At 37.0% G+C, this 22,041-nt stretch overlaps 1 protein-coding gene across 1 annotated transcript in view; it reads right to left on the bottom strand.

Annotated features, from left to right (window-relative positions):
• Positions 1-22,041, bottom strand: part of CSMD1 (CUB and Sushi multiple domains 1) — a 2,087,969-nt gene that overhangs the window by 438,697 nt on the left and 1,627,231 nt on the right. Inside the window, exons 16-18 of the mRNA XM_049902971.1 lie at positions 16,248-16,386; positions 12,546-12,733; positions 2,659-2,847 (exon numbers count right to left, since the gene is read on the bottom strand). Coding sequence (XP_049758928.1) covers positions 2,659-2,847; positions 12,546-12,733; positions 16,248-16,386 — 516 coding nt within the window. The remainder of the gene's footprint in view (positions 1-2,658; positions 2,848-12,545; positions 12,734-16,247; positions 16,387-22,041) is intronic.

Below are 22,041 nucleotides of genomic sequence, written 5' to 3'. Positions count from 1 at the left end.
GAAAACGAAGCTCATCTCCCAGTTGGCTTCCCTAGTAAGGAATGTCCACCTGAATGGCAGTCCTACCGAAAATGAAGCTCATCTCCCAGTTGGCTTCCCTAGTAAGGAATGTCCACCTGAATGGCAGTCCTACTGAAAACGAAGCTCATCTCCCAGTTGGCTTCCCTAGTAAGGAATGTCCACCTGAATGGCAGTCCTACTGAAAACCAACCTCATCTCCCAGTTGGCTTCCCTAGTAAGGAATGTCCACCTGAATGGCAGTCCTGCTGAAAACGAAGCTCATCTCCCAGTTGGCTTCCCTAGTAAGGAATGTCCACCTGAATGGCAGTCCTACCGAAAATGAAGCTCATCTCCCAGTTGGCTTCCCTAGTAAGGAATGTCCACCTGAATGGCAGTCCTACTGAAAACGAAGCTCATCTCCCAGTTGGCTTCCCTAGTAAGGAATGTCCACCTGAATGGCAGTCCTACTGAAAACGAAGTTCATCTCCCAGGTGTATGTACTGTCTGATGCCATGAAGCCAGCTTCCCCCTCAGCTGGCTACGTGGACCTTAATACTTCCTGAGACAGCTGCTCTGCGCTGCCCACCTGTACTTTGGAGGATCTCTCTCAATACATCAATTATTGTTTGGGGTTGCACTCTGGTAACAAAGCTCAAAAGTTTAGAGTGGTCTGCAGCTAAGTGTAATTGTCCCATTAAACAAACAAACTAAAAAGCAGTTGTTCCATAAGTGCTGTTATTTTGGGTGCATAATTTTTTCTTTTTAACTTTTATTGAGCTTCAAGTAAACGGTTACAAATCAAGTCAGACTGTCATATATAAGTTTATATACACCTTACTCCATACTCCCACTTGCTCTCCCCCTAATGAGTCAGCCCTTCCAGTCTCTCCTTTCGTGACAATTTTGCCAGCTTCCAACTCTCTCTATCCTCCCAACCCCCCTCCAGACAGGAGATGCCAACACAGTCTCAAGTGTCCACCTGATATAATTAGCTCACTCTTCATCAGCATCTCTCTCCTACCCACTGTACAGTCCCTTCCATGTCTGAGGAGTTGTCTTCGGGAATGGTTCCTGTCCTGTGCCAACAGAAGGTTTGGGGACCATGACCGCCGGGATTCCTCTAGTCTCAGTCAGACCATTAAGTATGGTCTTTTTATGAGAATTTGGGGTCTGCACCCCACTGATCTCCTGCTCCCTCAGGGGTTCTCTGTTGTGTTCCCTGTCAGGGCAGTCATCGATTGTGGCCGGGTACCAACTAGTTCTTCTGGTCTCAGGATGATGTAAGTCTCTGGTCCATGTGGCCCTTTCTGACTCTTGAGCTCATAGTTATCGTGTGACCTTGGTGTTCTTCATTCTCCTTTGCTCCAGGTGGGTTGAGACCAATTGATGCATCTTAGATGGCCGCTTGTTAGCATTTAAGACCCCAGATGCCACATTTCAAAGTGGGATGCGGAATGTTTTCATAATAGAATTATTTTGCCAATTGACTTAGAAGTCCCCTTAAACCATGGTCCCCAAACCCCGCCCTTGCTCCACTGACCTTTGGAGCATTCATTTTATCCCAGAAACTTCTGGGTGCACAATTTTAAAGAATTTAAGGTTTTCCATATATCATGTTCCAAGAGTAGACAAGAGTCTGTAAATAGTACTGAATGTGGAAAAAAGAAAAAAAAAACAACATAGTTTTTTCTTTTGACCTAGACATAATGTTGTAATGTTATAATATTCATGACCGAAAGCCCAGTACCCAAAATTTTAGACACATGATCATAAATAACCCATTTAATTAACTTTTAATTTTGACTACTCCAACATATATCAATTAAAAATGATATTATTTTTTGAGATTTCCAAGAGCAGATTTGTGCAGGACAAGGAGAGTGGCTGCTATCACAAGAAACCATCTAGAGATCTCCTGAGAACTCTTTGTCCCAGAATGAGGGCTCCTGGGAAAAATGCTTTGCAAGAGGATTTATTGCTTTTGTTGTTGTTATGTGCCGTTGAGTCAGTTCTGACTCATAGTGACTCTTATAGGACAAGTAGAACTGCCTCCATAGGGTTTCCCAGGAGTGCCTGGTGGATTCGAACTGCTGACCTTTTGGTTATCAGCCAAATTCTTAACCACTGGACCACCAGGGCTCCCTGCAAGAGGATAACGAGCTTTAAAGACAGTTGTGTAAACACAGAGGAAGTTGTTTAAGGCTTTGACCTAGGCCAAAGGACAATCAGATATTACAACCTAGAATAAGTACAGATGTATATATTCTGAGTATGAGTATATTCAGTTGATTAAGTATATTTTCAGTCATTGCTGGTATTCTGCATCCTATTTTCAATAAATTCCATATGTAAAAGTATGTATAACTAAGCTCCATTAAGTTTAAGTGTGGGTGGATAAAGTTGAAGGACAGTCCATAAGTGTATGTTCTTTATTTCCAACAGATGTTCTACCAAATAAAAGCAAACATCATGTTTTCGAGGTAAACTTCAAGTTGTAAATGGCAATGATATTTTTAAGGTGTGCAATGTTTGAAGCAGAAGTCACACTTTAGTCATGTTCTACAACATCCATAAATTACATGTGCCATCAAAACCATTCAAATCATTCTATTTTTCTGCATTTCTTTATGATTTAGTGTTTCACTGAGGTCCACCTACCGTCACAGCTAGGTAACGCATGGTTCCACTGATGGTTCCTCTCACAGCTAAGGGGTTCGTCATCACTTAGCGTATATCCTGGATCGCAGCTGAAAGTCACCGTAGACCCGATGCCAAGATTATTGCCATGGCGATGACCGTTCACAGGAATTCCAGGATCAAGGCAAGAATCTGACTCTAAAGTCACACCTAAATGCATAACAATAACAACAACAAATATATATATGTATATAACCAAACAAACAAGCAAACAAATAAACTTGTTGCCATCAAGTCAATTCCAACTCCTAGTGACCCTATAAGACAGAATAGAACTGCCCCATAGAGTTTCCAAGGAGCACCTGGTGGATTTGAACTACCCACTCTTTGGTTAGCAGCTGTAGCACTTAAACACTACACTATCAAGGTTTCCAAACCTATTGCTGTCGACTCATAGTGACCCTATAGGACAGAGTAGAACTGTCCCATAGTGTTTCCAAGGAGTACCTGGTGGATTCGAACTGCAAACTTTTTGGTTAGCAGCCATAGCTCTTAACCACTACACCACCAGGGTTATAAATACCTACCTGGTATACAGAAAAAAAAAATACAAATGTCATAATATATATATAAAATATTTCCGGACAATACGAGACCTGGAATGTTATATAAATTAATTTGAAAATCCATTCATGTAAAAATCAATACATTTTCCAATATTTGACCATGTTTTTCTGTTTTGTTGTTAGCTGGCATTGAATTGGCTTCGGCTCATGGAGAATATCATGAGTTGAATTGTGTCCCTCAAAAATATGAGTATAAATTTGGCTAGGTCATGATTCATAGTACTGTGTGATTGTCCATCATTTTGTCCTTGGATGTGATTTTCCTTTGTGTTGTAAATCCTATATCTATGGCATTGAAGAGACGGAATTTCCAAGAGTTATGTCAATGCGGCAGGACTCAACCTACAAGATTGGATTGTGTCTTGAGCCAACCTCTTTTGAGATATAAAAGAGAGAAGTGAGCAGAGAGATATGCGGACCTCATACCACCAAGAAAAGGGAGCCAGGAGAATAGCACATCCTTTGGACTCAGGGTCCTGTACTGAGAAGATCCTCGACCAGGGGAAGATTTATGACAAGGATCTTCCTCCAGAGCCGACAGAGTGAGAAAGCCTAACCTTGGAGGCGACACCTGAATTTGGACTTGTAGCCTACTAGAATGTGAAAGAATAAATTTCTCTTTGTTAAAGCCATCCACTTGTCGTATTTCTGTTATAGCAACATTAGCTAACTAAAACAGTGTTATATATAACAGGGCAAAACGTTATTTGCTCCTGTCCCATCCTCACAATCTTTGGTATGTTTAAGCCCATTGTTACACTTTTTGTGTCAATCTGTCTCATTGAGGATTTCCCTGTTTTTTTTCACTGACCTTTATCGAACGTGATGTTCTTTTCTAGTGATTAGTCTTTCCTGATGACATGTCCAAAGTATGCAAGACAAAGTCTCATCATCTTCACTTCTGATGAACATACTGGCTGTACTTGCTAAAAGATTGGTTTGTTCATTCTTCTGGCAGTCCAGGGTAGGTTCAATATTCTTCACCAACACCATAATTCAATGTATCAGTTCTTCAGTCTTCCTTTTTCATTGTCTGGCTTTCACATGCATGTGAGGCAACTGAAGATACCATAGCTTGGGTCAGGCGTAACTTAGTGGTATCTTTGACTTTCAAGCTTTGAAAGAGGTTCTTTGCAGTAGATTTACTCAATGCAATGTGTTGTTTAATTTCTTGACTGCGGTTTCCATGGGTGTTGATTGTTGATCCAAGTAGTATGAAATGCTTGACAATTTCAATTTCACCATTTATTATGATGTTATTTTTCAGCCCATTGGTGAGAGTTTTTGTTTTCTTTGCATTTGGGTGTATTTTCCAGTTGATTTCTTTGAAGTACAACCTGTATACTTTGTTGACCTCTCTGAATTTTCCCTTCCTTCATTTGAAAACTATCAAGCTGTGCTAAAGAAAATCTAAGATTCTTTCTGTTTTGTATCTCCATCCCTTCCTCTCTTCCTTTTCTTTCATATTTTATGATTCAGTCAGCTTTTAGCAGTCATATTTCAACATTCATATATATGCAAAAATACGCCCAACCACATACACATATAATGTGATTTAAATCTGCACTAGAGTTGATTTTCTCAAATTGCTCCATGAATTCATACATTTTTTTTTCGAATTTGCACTTAAGTCAGCCATTTTTGAGATAGCTACAATTAGCCTATGCTGAAAGATGTGAAAAAAATAAAGTGCTATATAAAGTCAAGTAATTATGATCATGTCATTATAAGAGTTTTGTTTGTCTGGCATTTCTCTGTATTTTTAGAATAATATAAATTTTGAAATATTGAAGAATATGAGAGTGAGGGGAGAGGGCTTCATTGTCACGTTTATGTCCGATAAAAAAAAACAACTCTGTAGTTGCTGTACAGCACAGTCCCAGTAAAGTTTAGTATATTTGCATTAAGAACTGAACTATGAACCAATAACCTTTAAATATGACAAATATTCATACTGTTTAGTCCCCGAAAGTAATCTTTGGAATATCATTTCAGGTTATTGCATAATTTCTTCAAAGCTTGAATGATGTAAGTTATGAATATACCTTTCCTTATTAAGTCAAATAAGTAAAATTTAGGTTGGTGGGAGGAATGATTGCTTACTTTAATAAATAATAAACAATAAGATTCTCCATTAGTATAATTAAAAACAAGATCCAATAGCTACAGAAACATATGCAGGACAGGCAAGCTAATACACGAAAAAAAAAATAGAGAAGATTATCATAGTGAAATGTTAAAAAAAATAAGTGGAAAAAATTAGCATGAAATTTTCCCCAAGATTTTTTTCTTAAACAGCCATTCTAAATAATTCTCTGAAAACTAACATATACCTAAAAAACAGGCCTGCCTAAGCAACATGGTATAACTGTATTGCCATAAAGTTTGTTCCAACTCATAGTAACCCTATAGGACAGGGTAGGACTGCCTCAGTGTTTCCAAGGAGCACCTGGTGGATTTGAACTACTGATCCTTTGTTAGCAGCCATAGCACCTAACCACCATGCCATCACAGTTTTCAGAAAACAGGGCAGCAATGTGCAATCACCCCTTCCATCTCTGTATAGCAGTACTACTCTGCCAGACGCAAGGTGGGTATCATTCGTCTTGAAATCCATCAACTACCCTGCTTCTTTCAACATCCCCTCTCTCTCTGTCTCTCAGTCTCTGCCTCTGTGTCTCTCTCTCCCCCTCTCCCAGGCTCGTGCACGTGCATACGTGCACACACACACATCCACCATCTAAGGCAGTTTTTATGACTTATAACATCTCATAGACTGTACACATGCATTATATGCTTTGAACACAATGGCACATAATAGTAGCTGATTGTTTTTGCAGTATCAAGATCAAGACAAGAGTTCCCTCAACAGATGGCCTTGACTTAGGAAGTTCTGGTAAAGAAAGTGACTAATTAGTCTTTGGGTCTGTGGAAAAGCCAGTTAATATGAATATTCTGTTTTGTACAATGGTTTTTTGTGATCACTAAACAACGTGTTCATTGCATTCCACAGCCAATCATAGTAATGGAAATTATTATTTTAAAAGGTATTAACACATTAATATATCGTATCTTATATAGTATTTATAATAAAATTTCTAAATTGTAATAAATCTTTGTCCAAACAAAATCCACTGGGGGGGGGGAGGGAAAATATTAGAGGAAATGAAAGCATAGACATTAAAATTTAGAATCTTTTACTTGAAAAACTGAACTAAAAAAAAAGGGTAAAGTGTTAAAGTCATAACTACTGGCTAAAAAAATACCAGCATTATTCCATTACTTACTCATTCCTCTACTTTTACAAAATAATGGGCATAGATACTGAGCTGTGAAACGTCCAGACAGTAAGTTTCTTGGCATTACAAATTTTCTGAATACAAAGCATATGTGGGAAGAACTGTTGAGGGGTAGAATTATAGGTTTGGTTACCAATTCCCCCAAATCAAGAAATCCGAACACAGGTTGACAGCGGGAAATAATATAGAAGCTGCAAAGTAGCTGAAGTCCCTCCAGTGGGACAAGGCCTTTACAATAAAATCAGCGAGGGCAGGCAGTCAAATACTTCGAAGGAGAGGTATAACACTGTTTCTCTAAGCAGTGTTTGGGACTTTTTCTTTTCCTTATTGGGATCAGTGGATTTGACGGAAACAACAAACACATTCAGATTCTGTTCCAAGCATTTCTCACCAGGAACTTAATGCAACTGTGAATTTTTTGGGCAGAAATGATACAAGTGTATTTCTTTTTATTTGTCTTTCTTACAATATAAATGACTGGATACATGTGCGATTCATAGAGTAAAGGAAGCTGACTACTTCGACAATATCCAGGTGCAGATTATATTAATGTACAGTTGATGTAAGCTATCATCTTTATAAAAGGTCTAATTTAAGGAAGGAAATTAATATGTGCTGATATCTTTTATATGCCAAGCCTTAGGATAGCCACTTCACAGCCTCCAAAAGGTTTTAAAATAGAGGACAGAAGTTCCATTTTACAAACGAGGAAACAGGTCAAAAAATTAAGCCAGTTAATTATGTTAAATGGTTTAGTGAGGTTCAATCCCAAGCCTTTGCGCCTGCTTCTCCTTTCTCTTTCTCTGTATTACATTCCACTGTATCACATCCATTGCTATTACGTCTTGACCAGTTTCTCTTTCTAGTCATAAGAAATGTTGAATCTTAGAAAACTACACACACACACACACACGCACACCACAAAGACAGACTCTTTTCCCTACCGCAATTCTTTTGAAAATAACACAATGCACAGATCATGACATAGTAGAATAAATACAAATATGTATAGTAAATCTTTCTTTGTTCTTGAAATATTGTTTAAAAGATGACTTTGCAAGCATTTCCAAGAAAAATCCCACACAAAACCTGCATATACTTGAGAATTCCATTTATTTTACAGTTCTCTCTAAAATTAGCTATTTTAAAGTGGTGATTCAAAGATCAACAAACAAAGCAAATGATTATTCTGGAAGGATACAGCAATTACTAGTATATAAAGAAACCATGGCACACTCCTTACAAAGAATAGAGCAATAACAGAATGAACTGTAATTGGACAATACATTTATGATAGTGATGATTCACAAGAGTTAGCACACAGCAGAATTACAATTCTAGGTCTGCTTTGATGAAAACCTTGAAATAAACGCCTTCTGAAGTTAATGCTGTTTATATTAGCTCATTTTATCTTGCCGCACCACCGCAAAAACAAGTCAACCTTGAGTACAACGTGGCTGCTATTTCTGTAACGCTTTATGTCTATAGAGTAGGCCCCACGTGCCCACTTGAGTATGAAGGAACCCCGGTGCCTCGGTAGTTAAAGCACTCGCTGCTAACGAAAAGATCAGCACTTGGAACCCAACAGTCGCTTCACAGGAGCCTGTTGCAGTCGGCTTCTGTAAAGATTTACAGCCTTGGAACTCTACGGAGTAGTTGTACTCTGTCCTGTAGGGTCACTATGAGTTGAAATTGACTTGACAGCAATGGGTTTGAGTATGGAAGGTTCAAACCCCAAACCAAACCCACTGACATCAAGACAATTCCAACTCAGCAACTCCATAGGACAGAGTAGAGTTTCTAAGGCCGTAAATCTTTATGCAAGCAGACTGCCAAATCTTTCACCTGGTGGGTTCAGACTCCAACCTTTCCATTAGCAGCTGAGCACTTTAACCACTGGGCCACCAGAACTACTTGCATGAAAGGTAATCATTAATAATCTTATAAAGCAAAAAAGGTTTACAATTCCAACCATTTATGCCAAAAGACAAAAGAGAAGTGAGCAGTATTATTATTTTAAATGGCTGGAAGACTTCAACATAATTCATTCTCAGGTCATAGACAACCTGTTTTTTAAAACAGTGTTGGATGAGCAAATGCATTATTTTCTAGTGCCTATATATTGATTACATAATGCATCTCCTCAAAGGGCACTAGAAATATTCAAGATTATGAAGCAGAGGTAATGTTTGTCTTTTGTCTTTTCCCCTTTTCCTCTCTCTCTCTCCTTCCTCCTTCCTTCATTTTAATAAACATGCGTTTGTAATATAACTTATTAATTCCTCTTCCATTGCCTCTGCTATTCCACTGGCTCCTCCTCACATCCCCCAACTGCAGGTCACTATCCTGTGACCCTGGTGTGCTTGCTCTGCACTTGCCCTGGTCTGTCTGGGCAGATTCAGGGAGATGGCTGCTGTCTACCCTCTACCTCATTTAGAGATTCCTTGAGGATTGGATTATACATCCAGAAGTCTGGCCCTCACCACAGGTGTAGCAAATAAGAACATCTCTAGCGTGGGCTCAGGCTTCTCCATTTTACTAAGGTCCCCAGGTGAGTGTTAGTGCACGTGAAAGCTGCTCTTTCAGCATGGTTTTCAGGTAAAGATGACCATCTGAATCAGTTACAGAGCTCTAGGAAACCACTTATATCTGGATACCATCCACAGACACAGCCACCTAGGACATCAGAGCTGGCATTCAAGCATCCATTTTGTTTTAAAGTCCCACAGGTAACTCTTATGTACAACACCAGCTGAAAACCTCTGTTTTAAAAATCCCAGATTTTCCCAACTCATTTCCTTATACAAATGCCATACGCTGTGTCTCAATTGTTTCTATCCATTTCCTTGTTTTTCTTCAAATACGTAAGTATTGACAGATAAATTGAAGGGATAACAAAGTTTCAGAGAGATGCCCTTCTCAGATGATATTCTTTTCAATGTAGTTTCCTGCCTTAACCAGCAATGATATCCCTTGTTGCATGTTCCTGTCTGAAACCGTGTTAAATTTCTGGCAGTTCCCTGTTGATGCACTGCTACAATCGTTTTTCAACTATCTTTAGCAAAATTTTACTTGCATGTGACAGTAATGATATTGTTCGATGATTTCTGCATTCTGTTGGATTACCTTTCTTTGGAATGCACACAAATATGGATCTCTTCCAGTCGGTTGGGCAGGTAGCCATCTCCCAAATTTCTTGGCATAGACGAGTGAGCACCTTCAGCACTGCATCTGTTTGTTGAAACATCTCAATTGGTATCCTGTCAATTCCTGGAGACTTGTTTTATGCCAGTGCCTTCAGTGCAGGTTGGATTTCTTCTTTCAATATCATTGGCTCTTAATCATATGCTACGTCCTGAAACGGCTGAGCACAGACCAGTTCTTTTTGGTACAGCGACTCTGTGTATTCCTTTCATCTTCTTTTGACGCTTCCTGCATCATTCAAATTTTTGGCCATATAATCCTTTGATATTGAAAACTCGAGGCTTGAATTTTTTCTTCAGATCTTTCAGCATGAGAAATGCTGAGCGCCTTCATCCCCTTTGGTTTGCCAACTCCAGGTCTTTATATATTTCATTATAATACTTTACTTTGTCTTCTAGAGCTGCCTTGATACTGCCTGAAATTATTTCTTCTCTTAAATTTCACATAACTATGTACCTAAAGGCCATGTAATACTAGTCTAAGCAAATGGGGAGGGGGGAGTAAAACACTTATCATTCATTACTTAGTAGCTTTACAAATTCAGATGATTGTAATGTGTGCATATCTTTTGCTCCAAAGAAAAGTGAAAAAGAAACATAAAAAGAAGGAAATATAAATGTTCTGGTTAACTTTTTATTTTTTAAAAATTTATCATTTAGAAATAAATGATGTACAGTTATGAAATATAATGACTTTGAATGAAATTTGAAATTAATCTTTGTCATTAATAATGAGATTTTCCTGCTATCAATAAAATACAGCTACCATTTGTAGTTGTGAGACTATTTCTTGCAGGTTTTCAGGTAAAAGTATATGTAGAAGATTTGGGACAAAAGTTGAGACGGATGTTTGAATCAATGGGGCTAGTTAACTGCACAAATTTTTTGTTCTGATTTCGCAATGAAGCAATCCAATTTCAAGTAATTTAGGAATGCTTCATTTAATAATAATGGCGGAACTGTCTGGATTTTCTCTAGATATTTAAGGTGCATAAATCTAGCTGATTTTATGAAATCTAAGTTTTTACAGCAGAAAATTCTCCAAATAATATACCAATTTAGTAACTATATTGTGTGTGGTATGAAAATATTCAAAATACAATTACCATTAATTCTAAACATCAGCAAGACAGTTTCAACTTTAAGCATCCCTTTCCATTTTTGTTTCCATAAATCCAAATTTGGCTTTTCCTTTTAGCTTCTGGAATTATGAAGTCAAGTTATTATATCATTTTATAACAATATTTGTGAAAGTATACTTTAGAATACAGTTGACGGGGATTCCCCTGCGAATATGTTTTTAACAATAGAAAATTATGGATAAATGGTGCCATAATATCATCATCATAATATCAACAAGAGGAAAAATAAAGGAATTTTTTGTTTTTTAAACAAAATGAACAGCCATTAGTTGGAGAGTGGTTAGATTATTTCACATCTGCAGCACGGAATATTACATGGACACTTAAAACAATGAATTAGAGAAAATGGTGCTTTGAATAGATTTACAAGAGATATTATTGAATGATCCATATTAGATTAAGGAAATAAAGTTATTCCATTTTTACCAAAAAGTAGATATAAGGCTATATGTATGTATTTTTGTGTGTGATTACATGAGTATGGGAAAACAGATACAGACACATCACAGGTGATTAATTTGAGTTGTCTGGATAGAGGTTAGACAGGGGTTAACACCAGTTATCAGGAGGTGATGTGGGGGGAAGGCAAGGAAAATTATTAAAAAAAAAAAAAGAATGATTAAAAATTCAGCTTGCTAGATACGATCCCATTCATGCATTATGTTAAAACATATGTGTGAGTATATATAAAAATATACATTTAAAATAACATAAAAATTATCTTATTTATTGTTGGGTTAAGTTCTTAAAAATAACCATAAAAAATTCTGTAAGTAAATGTATCATTTCATCAGGTCAAATGTTCACATGTTAAACTCTATTCCTTCCCCAACTTCATTCTACTCTGAAAATAAAGCTTTTAAAAATGGTGAGAAAAATAATTTTTTTTTTCTTTTTAACTTTCTATTGTTAAAAACATATTTGCAGGGGAATCCCCTTGAACTGTATTCTAAAGTATACTTTCACAAATATTGTTATAAAATGATATAATAACTTGACTTCATAATTCCAGAAGCTAAAAAGAAAAGCCAAATTTGGATTTATGGAAACAAAAATGGGAAGGGATGCTTAAAGTTGAAACTGTCTTGGAAAATATATTCCATTATTATATTTTAACAATTGCTCTTAAATATGTTTAACATTTATTTTTGAAATTCCCTTAGCAATTGTCAAAATATTTTTAACGATCATTTGGTAAGGTTTAGCTTGGTTTTAATTTCTTCTCTTGGTTACATGTTCTCTATCCATTGGAACTTGTTTACATAGACTAACAAGTAAGTATCACAAACTGTCCTAACATATTTTTCTAGTAAAGACTCTCCCTACCCATTGCTTCTGATGTATACTTTTAGCAACATGTTTTATAACTCTTTTGTCAAGTAAATATACCTTCTCACAGTAGTAATATCCCATGCAGTAAATTAATACATTTAAAATGTTTTATTTTGCTTTATACTAGACAACTAATATTTGAGAGTTTAAAGTAGGAATCCCCAAGATGATCTCATATGAATAGGAGAAAGTTCTTACAATTTTTAAAACAATTTTGGAAAAGTCAGATAGAATCAATAAATTAGCCATTATCTGCAGGCTAGAAAATAACACCTATCTTAAATTGGAACATATTTATTAACTTACTTTCATAGTGAATGAGGAAGCCAACATTGGAGCGGCTATTGTCTGTGGTGAAAAGTAGGTACATGAAATTCCCTGTGCTTATGAGGAACTGTGGCGCTTGCGTGCCGTGGTACTCTCCGATCAGTGGGGAAGAATTCGCTGACCCATCTCGGACTTCCAGTGTGTCGTAATTGACTTCAGTCTGAAATCTGCAAACACGTATCAAGTCAGAAGAGACACCTAAAACCGCATTAGCTTACAGACATTCTTTTAATATACTCATTAATTACTGTCTTTTTACGCAAATAATGCGTGCCTTCTATGTTTGCCAACCGTGCTTTCCCCTCGTGAGGTAGTTTCATAAGTGCTGCTATGGGAATTTTTTTACTGTTGCTGTAAAAAAAGAGCATGGCACGCTTACAGAAATATTTCACAGGGGGAGGGCACAGTTGGCAAATGTAGACGACACATGCTATTTGCGTAAAAATACGGTAACTAGAACCACGTGTATATCAATATAAATAAAATATCTTAAATTATATACATTTTAAAATTTAAGAGTCTATTTTTTTTATATAATATTTAAAGAAAGTACTTTTTTTCTGGAAGTAAAGGTACATTGTAGCCCCCTCCCTTTCTGCTAATACTCTGCCTTGTAACCGTGCAGATACAAACCCATTGCCCTTGAGTCAATTCTGATTCACAGTAACTCTACAGGACAGAACAGAACTGCCCCATAGGGTTTCTAAGGAGTGGCTGGTGGGCTGAAACTGCCAACCTTTTGGTTAGCAGCCGAATGCTTAACCACTGTATCACCAGGGCTACAGATACAAAAGTGGGCAGATATTCAGCTGTAAAATGGAAATACTGTGAGAAAAATTAGTTTTCAAAAATAAACACACACATGAAAATTTATCAATTATTATGCATTTTCACACAATTGTTCATGATCCCTGTTGAACGTGATCATGGGCGTCTTAAAATAGGCTTACTGAGATGAAATTGTCTCTTCAAGGAGGAAGGTAATTCAAAATACATGACACTTTAAACACCCTTCATGAAAAAGAAAACGCTGTGCCTTTTAAGTTACATGAACTCTTTTAGGACACTAGGTTAGCATTTAGCATACTGATGCTTCAGAAGCTAAAGGATGTTTTAATGATTTGAAGAAGTAAGAGCAGCTTCCAAAATGTGCTTAACTTTTCCTCCAAGAAGGACGTTATGCTTCCATAGAATCTGGCATGAGATTATTTTTATATGAAATTGAAGCCACTTGGGCACCCTTTCATGAAATGAAGGTACCATTCCAGGCACTGATACAAGTTTTTAAATGGGTCCATCTTGTCCTCCAAGAGCTAACCCAGTTTCCAAGTTCTGACTGTACGCTCATTGTAAGGCTTACTCACTCAGTAAATTTCAGCCAAAGAATTCCACTGAAGCCTGTGCCATTATCTCCTACACTTTGCATTGAATATCACTGATGAAGAGAAAGAAAACTTGAGAAGAGTCTTCCTTACTTAGTTCCATAAAAAAAAAAAAATTCCATAGCACATAATAAAGAATGCTTAAATCAAAGGGCTTTGCCCCATTTTTTATTAAATTACGCATACTATTCTTAGCACAAATGTACGATAATTGTATATTCTTGCACCTGACCAGTTGGTACCCTCACCTCCACTGTTTCATGGAAAAGGAAGTCAGACAATTTGTGTGTCCCAGGGCTACTGCATTTGGAAATGGATAGGGCCAACTTCATCTTTGACTAATGTTTCCACTAATAACTCTAAGATTTCTGTTTTCTGAGTTCAAATTCACAAAGACTGGATACACATGAAGTAAATCTCATTTGATATATTTGCACTGAAGTTCTCATATCTGCTCTCTTTCGTAAAAGCTAGAACTAGTATGATGCACATTTCAACAACTGGAAGACCTTCAGGATCGCCTCAGAAACAAAAACCGCTTTTCATTACCTGCCAACCTGGCACACACGATATAAAGGTATCGCAAATATGGAATTTAAAATTTCTATGTAGAAGCACGTCTTTTATTAGAATGTCAGCACATGGTTCAATGTGTAAACTAATACTGCATAATTTTAGGGGTAAATAAAAAATCTCTGAATATACCAGAAATAGGAGATACTTATGAGTGAAATTCAGTAAATTATCACAGAGCATTATTGAAAAGACTGGATGAAATTAAATAAGTAACTTTGTTCAGGCAACTGAACATGAGTGTTAATAAACTCTGTAAATTAAAATGTAAAAACATGATCTTTACTAAATTATTTAAATTTGGTGTGCCGCTGGAAATCAGAGTTGCTTGGCCCTTTCCCCCATGCCATAAAGAGTAAAGACTAATCAAACCAAACCAAACCCACCACAGTCGAGTCGATTCCAACTTATAGCAACCCTACATGAAAATTAAATTTAATTTATTGAATATAGAATTAAATTTTGAAAAAAACTACTATTATTATTTGCATAAATCCATTTTCCAATAAAATAGATAACCAAAAACCAAACCAAACCCAGTGCCATCAAGTCGATTCCGACTCACAGTGACCCTATAGGACAGAGTAGAACCGCCCCATAGAGTTTCCAGGGAGCGCCTGGCGGATTCGAACTGCCGACCCTTTGGTTCACAGGCATAGCACTTAGCCACTACGCCCCCAGGGTTTCCAAAATAGATAACATAAACCAAAAATTTTATTTTCTTCTGAGGGATTATGCTGCCAGAGATTATTATCATCCTATCAAAAATAAAATAACAATATGAGTAATAATTTAAAAGACAAATAGTTACTGAGAGATAAATTTAACTCCAGCTAAAAGCCTTTCCTGAATTCATGTCATCATTGATGATTAGAAAATGAGTATCTTGTAACATTATAATAATAAAACAGAACTTGTTCTGATCAAGAAGAAGGTCATTATTAGAGAAGGTGCAATGTTGTTCAGAGATTAAACTTGCAATGTTAAATAAGGATGATTCCTTAGATAGTAAAGCATATGGTTAGCTTTAAAACATTTTTAGTTTTTAATCATCCATTTAATTTTGATGTTGAGACAAGTGGGAAAACATTTTATCATTCAAAATTCAAACAGAACTTTTTCTAGATTAAAAAAAAAAAACTAGATTATCAAATATTATTACCAAATAACTAATATAAACATTTCAGTCATAGTTTCCCTCACACTTTCTAAAAAGCACTAAATAATTAATCTGTTGCGCTCACCCTATTGCTAGCTCTGCAGCCCAAAGTTCCTGTCCAGTTACCAATAACCACGACCAGACCAAGAAGAGGTGCTTTCCTGTGCTGCTTCCGAAGGTACCTGAGGTACCAAAGGGATGCTGAGCTGCTTCCATGTGCCAGCAACATCAGAGCAGAATTTATTCCATCTGCAGGTTCCCATTTAAGGGCCAGACACTGTGATCTCTGGGAAAGGGTCCTCAGGGAACGCTCTCCACACGTCCTGCCGTTCTCAGCGGTTCTCAGCATACTGGACAGAGTGACTTAACCAATGGGTTAAGGTTACAGGAAGAAAATTCAAGAGCAACAAACTTATCAAGTAAATGCCTATTTCTTGCAAAGTGGACTCCTTTTGGTGAACCCATAGAAAGCTGTCGCCTTTCTAAGTTTTAGGATCAATTTAATGAAAACATTGAATATACATTTTGTAGGTTCATATTAATAAAGAAAAAACAAAATTTTCTTACCTATCAAAAGTTATTTTGATAGAATGTCCCGGTTTTGCTTCAATTATCCATTCACAATTTAAGGAATCTTTATAATATCCTGGCCATCCAGGAGGCAAAATAACTCCACTTGAAGCTGTCAGATGTCCACCACATGGTGCTAGAAGAGAAAACGCAGAGTAAGACATGATGTCAATCAGGTCAAGTTAAGTATCTGAAGACAGACAGTAATACCTCAATAGAAGCAGGAATTTGCAGGAATTTAAAATGCTTGACTGCTAACCAAAAGGTCCATGGTTTGAACCCACCAGCTGCTCCACTGGAGAAAGATGTGACAGCCTGCTTCTATAAAGATTTCAGCCTTGGAAACCTTATGGGGCAGCTCTACTCTGTCCTATGAGGTTGCTATAAGTTGGAATTGACTCAATAGCAGTGGGTTTGGCTTGGTTTTTGGTTTGAGGTATTTCTAAATCTGCATGATACTATTGGTTAATGTGCTCGGCTACTAGCCAAAAGTTTGGAGGATCGAGGCCACTCAGGGGTCCCTTTGAATAAAGGCCTGGCAATATATTTCTAAAAAATCAATCACTGAAAACCCTAAAGAGCGCAGTTCTGCTCTGACGCACGTCCAGTCGCCATGAGTAGGAACTGATTACACAACTGGTGATTTTTAGAACTTGTATCACTTTATTCCAATGAAATGGACATTTTAATTTTTTTTTTTTTTTTACTGTAGATCAAAAAAATTAAACAATGCTGTATCAGTCAGTGTAGATTAGGTTGTATTGTGGTAACAAATAACTCCAAAATTTTAGCAGCTATGGTAAGAAATACTTATTTCTCACATATACTACATGTCTACTGGCTTTGTCCCACAGCTCCTCTCTTCCAATGAAACCCAACACATTGCCGTTGAGTTGATTCTGACTCATAGCGACCCTAGAGGATAGAGTAGGACTGCCCCATAGAGTTTCCAAGGAGCGCCTGGCGGATTTGAACTGCTGACCTCTTGGTTAGCAGCCATAGGACCTAACCACTGAGCCACCAGGGTTTCCTCCCTTCCAGTAGCTCAGGTAAATGCAGAAAGATGTGGAAGAGGCAGTGGAAGGCTCTGGGTCAGAGCTGATCACATCACCTCCCCTTCCATTAGCCAGCTGGAGCATGTCACAAGGTTCCGTCCAACCAAAGCGGGACAAGGAGCAAAGCCCTACTTGGTGGAAAGCCATAAATACCTGTTGAACAGCACAAATGATGTCCACCTTTACATAACAAATAACAAAAAAGCAAATATTTGGATGAGGTCTTTAGAATACAAATTCTCCTTTAATTTATTAAAATTTTAAGTTAATTTGACGAATTATCTGATATTGCATTCCTAAAATAATCTATTTGGATTATATATGTTTTTCCTATAGTTTTTATTTTTTAGTATTATTTGCTTTTGATATTTGATTAATACTGGCTTTTGAATATGTTATGTAGGAAGACAGTCCACCTTTTTCATGATCTCTGATAGCTTTTTTTTTTTTTTAATTTCTTCATGCATTAGGTGAAAGTTTACAGCTCAAGTTAATTTCTCATTCAAAAATTTATACACATATTGTTTTGTGACCTTGGTTGCAACCCCCACAATGTGACAGCACACTCCTCCTTCCCACCCTGGATTCTCTGTGTCCATTGGTCCAGTTCCTATCCCTTCCTGCCTTCTCATCTTACTTTTAGACAGGAGCTGCCCATTTGGTCTTGTATATTATATTGAACTAAGAAGCATGCTCCTCGTGTGTGTTATTTTCTGTTTAACAACACTAAAGTTATCTGTAAAGACAGAGAATTGCCCCCCTGAACCTTTAAGGTATCTCCCAAAAACCAAATTTGTTGCTGTCCAGTCAATTCTGACTCATGGATACCCCAAGTGTGTTTTTTCCAATGTTCAATTTTTAATCTTTTCAATCTTTTTTTTTTAATATTTTATTGTGGTTTAGATGAAAACTTACACAGCTAATTAGTTTCCCATTTACCAATTTTTATACAGTCTGTTTCGTGAACATGGGTTACACTTTTCACAATGTGTCAGCCTTCTCATTATTTCCATTATGCTTGTTCTGTTTCCATTGATCTAGCTTCCCTTCCTCTTTGCCTTCTTACCTTTGCTTTTGGGTAAATGTTGACAGTTGATTGTTTAAAAGAGCATATTACTCACGGGTGATACTGTTTATTTGGCTATTTGGCTAAAAGGTGACCTTCGGGAGTGGCTCCAGCTCCAAGCTCAAAGCACATCTTAGGGCAATAGTCTTGGGGATTCCTCTAGTATCTATCAGTCCAGTAGGTCTGGATTTTTTTTTGAGAATTTAAGTTTTGTTCTACATTTTTCTCCCATTCTATTCAGGGCTTTTATTGTGTCCTGGTCAGAACCGTAAGTAGCGGTAGCCAGGCACCATTGAGTTCTTCTGGTCTCAGGTTAGAGAAGGCCATGGTTCCTGCAGGCTACTAGTCCTGTGGACTAGGTTCTTCTTTGAGTCCTTGGTTTTCTTCATTCTCTTTTCTTCAGACAAGTAGAGACCAGTAGTAGTATCTTGGATGGCCACTCACAATCTTTTAAAACCCCAGGTGCTACTCACCAAATTAGGGTATAGAACTGTAACTTCATGAACTATGATATGCCATTTGACTAAGTTATCCCACAAGACCTAAGGTCCTAAGCCTTTTAACCTAGTAAACCAATCCCAAAAGTTGTTTGGATACTTCAAGGAAGTCTCCGTAACTGTGCCCCCTATGTGCCTTATTTTACATATGGATACGTATGCAGCAGAAACCCTGGTGGCGTAGTGGGCAAGTGCTATGTCTGCTAACCAAGAGGTCGGCAGTTCGAATCCACCAGGCGCTCCTTGGAAACTCTATGGGACAGTTCTACACTGTCCTATAGGGTCATTATGAGTCAGAATCGACTCGACGGCAGTGGGTTCGGTTTGGTTTTGGTATGTATGCAGCACACACAAACATGTAGGTACATATGCCTACTGGTACAGCTATATTTGCATATGCATGCATTCACATATGCCATACAACACACATATATGCACACACTTCTGCCTATGTCCTTGCAGATATACTTCTGGTTATTATTATCAAATCTTTTCTATCGTAAATTGTTTATTTTTCCACTTTTTATATTTGAGTCAATTTTGGTAATTTAAGTTTTGGTAAAAGATCATCAATTTCCTTTGTAATATCAAATTTGTTGCCATAGAGTTAATGATGTATTCTTATACAGTTAAAGTGTTGCCAGTAATAATGGTGTTTGTGACGACGCTGAGCTGCGCTAAAGAACGGGTTAAGGGAGAACAAATAAATATAGAGAAATCTTTCATCCAAAGGCCACACAACTTACGCCCACAAGGTGCTGATTTATAGTGAATTCTATCAGAATAAATAAAACATACCTTTAAAAATTGCTTTGTTATGAACTTTTTACTTTTGCTGTTACGTAAAATTATCCTTTTTTTTTTGTAATCGTGGTTATTGCTTTTTTATTTTCTTAAATAACTCTCGTTTTCTCCTATTTTGATTTATTTTATCACAATTATATAGAAATTTACTATTTTATTGGTACTACCAAAAACTCACTTTCGAATTTAGTTGTTGTTTTTAACATTTGATATGTGTTAATATTATTTTCTAACTTATTTTTGGATCTTTTTCTAACTTTTTAATCTTTGTTATACGTTCCTTTATTTCTTGTCATTTTATTCAACAGCAAGGGCATTTAGATATACATACACAGTCTTCCTAGTTCAATGTTTCTGCCTTTTCTTATTTTTAATAGAATGTGTTCTTCCCATGCTTTCCAATTATGAATTAAGATTTAAGTTCCTCTTTAATTCAAGGTGTTACTTTGATTTCTATATATCTGTTTGTTCTTATATTTTATTATATTTTTGCTTTTTAATTGGAATATGATCAGTGCATGTGGACTATACTTATTTCATCATTTAAGGCTCACTTTGTGAGCAAATATATAATTGATTTAAAAAATATTCCATGAAAAAGAATAAATACAATTATTCTGTAAAGGATATGAGATCATTTACAAATCTATTAAGTCAAGTTTGTTTGTGTTATTAAATTTTTTATTGCCATTCAATATTTCCTAATAGATTAATTTAATTCTGAAATTCAGATTTTATTTCTTTTCAGCAGAGGGACTGATCCAGGTATCTAGTCAACCATGTTATCAAGTATCTGCCTACCCTCTCTGAAATTCATCTATGCTAAGTAATTGAGTTCCTAGCACAGGTAAACTTTAAAAATATCTTTCTTCCTTAACTATTCCTTTGTGGTAAGCTTTTCCTTGTTAAAGAATTATAGTTGGGTTTTGCATTTTAACTTATTTTGACAGATTCTTCCTAAAAGTAGAAGGATTGTCTGCTCACATTTAATGTAATATTTTCCCTTGTATGTGCCCTTACTGTACTTTTGATTGCCTGCCAATTTAGTGCCTTTTCCACTCCGCCGATTTTGTTTACGTGTGTTCACAGATTCAGCTTGTAATGCATCTGTCAACAGCCAGTTATGAGGCCAAGTACACAGGTGACAGTAAAAATTGTGGCCAGAAGAGAACAGAGACTAGACAGGAGAGTTTGTTTTGAACTTTTTTCTCACGAAATTATTCATGCTTCAAAGTCATTAGTGTTGTGATTGTCTAGAGCAGTATCTGCAACCATGTTTAATCATGAACTGCTGTTAGTATACAGTCGCTATGAGAATCAACTCAACAGCGCATAACAACGTCGTTGTTGTTAGGTGCCATCAAGTCGATTCCAAGTCATCACAACCCTATGTACAACAGAATGGAACAGTGCCGGGTCCTGCGCCATCCTCACAATCATTGTTGTGCTTGAGCCCATTGTTGCAGCCACTGTGTCAATCCAACTCACGGAGGGTCTTCATCTTTTTTGCTGACCCTCTACTATATCAAGCATGATGTCCTTTCCCAGGGACTGGTCCTTCCTGATAACATGTCAAAAATACATGAGATAAAGTCTCGCCATCCTCGCTTCTAAGGAGCATTCTGACTGTACTACTTCCAAGACGGATTTGTTTGTTCTTCTCAAAGTCCATGATATATTCAATATTTTTGCCAACACCATAATTCAAAGACATCAATTCTTCGGTTTTCCTAATTCCTTGTCCAGCTTTCACATGGATATGAGGCAATTGCAAATACCATGGCTTGGGTTAGGCACACCTTAGTCCCCCCCAAAGTGACATCTTTTTTTTCTTAACACTTTAAAGAGATCTTTTGCAGTGGATTTGCCTGATGCAATACGTGGTTTGATTTCCTGACTGCTGCTTCCATGGGTGTTGGTTGTGGATCCAAGCAAAATGAAATCCTTGACAACTTCAATCTTTTCTCTGTTTATCACGGCGTTGTTTTCTTTATGTTGAGGTGTAATCCATATGGAGGACTGTAGTGTTTGATCTTCACCAGTAAGTACTTCAAGTTCTCTTCACTTTCAGCAAGCAACGTTGTGTCATCTGCATAACACAGGTTTTTACTGAGTCTTCCTCCAATCTTGATGCTGTGTTCTTCTTCATATAGTCTAACTTCTCGTATTATTTGCTCAGTATACAGATTGAATAAGTACAATTAAGGATACAATCCTGACACACGCCTTTGCCACCTTCAAACCATGCAATATCCCCTTGTTCTGTTGGAATGACCGCCTGTTGGTCTATGCACAGATTCCTCATAAGCACATTTAAGTGTTCTGGAATTCCCATTCTTTGCAGTGTTATCCATAATCTGTTATGCTCC

The sequence above is a fragment of the Elephas maximus genome, chromosome 12, assembly GCF_024166365.1.
Source record: "Elephas maximus indicus isolate mEleMax1 chromosome 12, mEleMax1 primary haplotype, whole genome shotgun sequence".
NCBI classification, from domain to species: Eukaryota; Metazoa; Chordata; class Mammalia; order Proboscidea; family Elephantidae; genus Elephas; species Elephas maximus.
The sequence above is the reverse complement of the archived record's forward strand: the minus strand, read 5'-3'. Positions and strand labels throughout refer to the sequence as shown.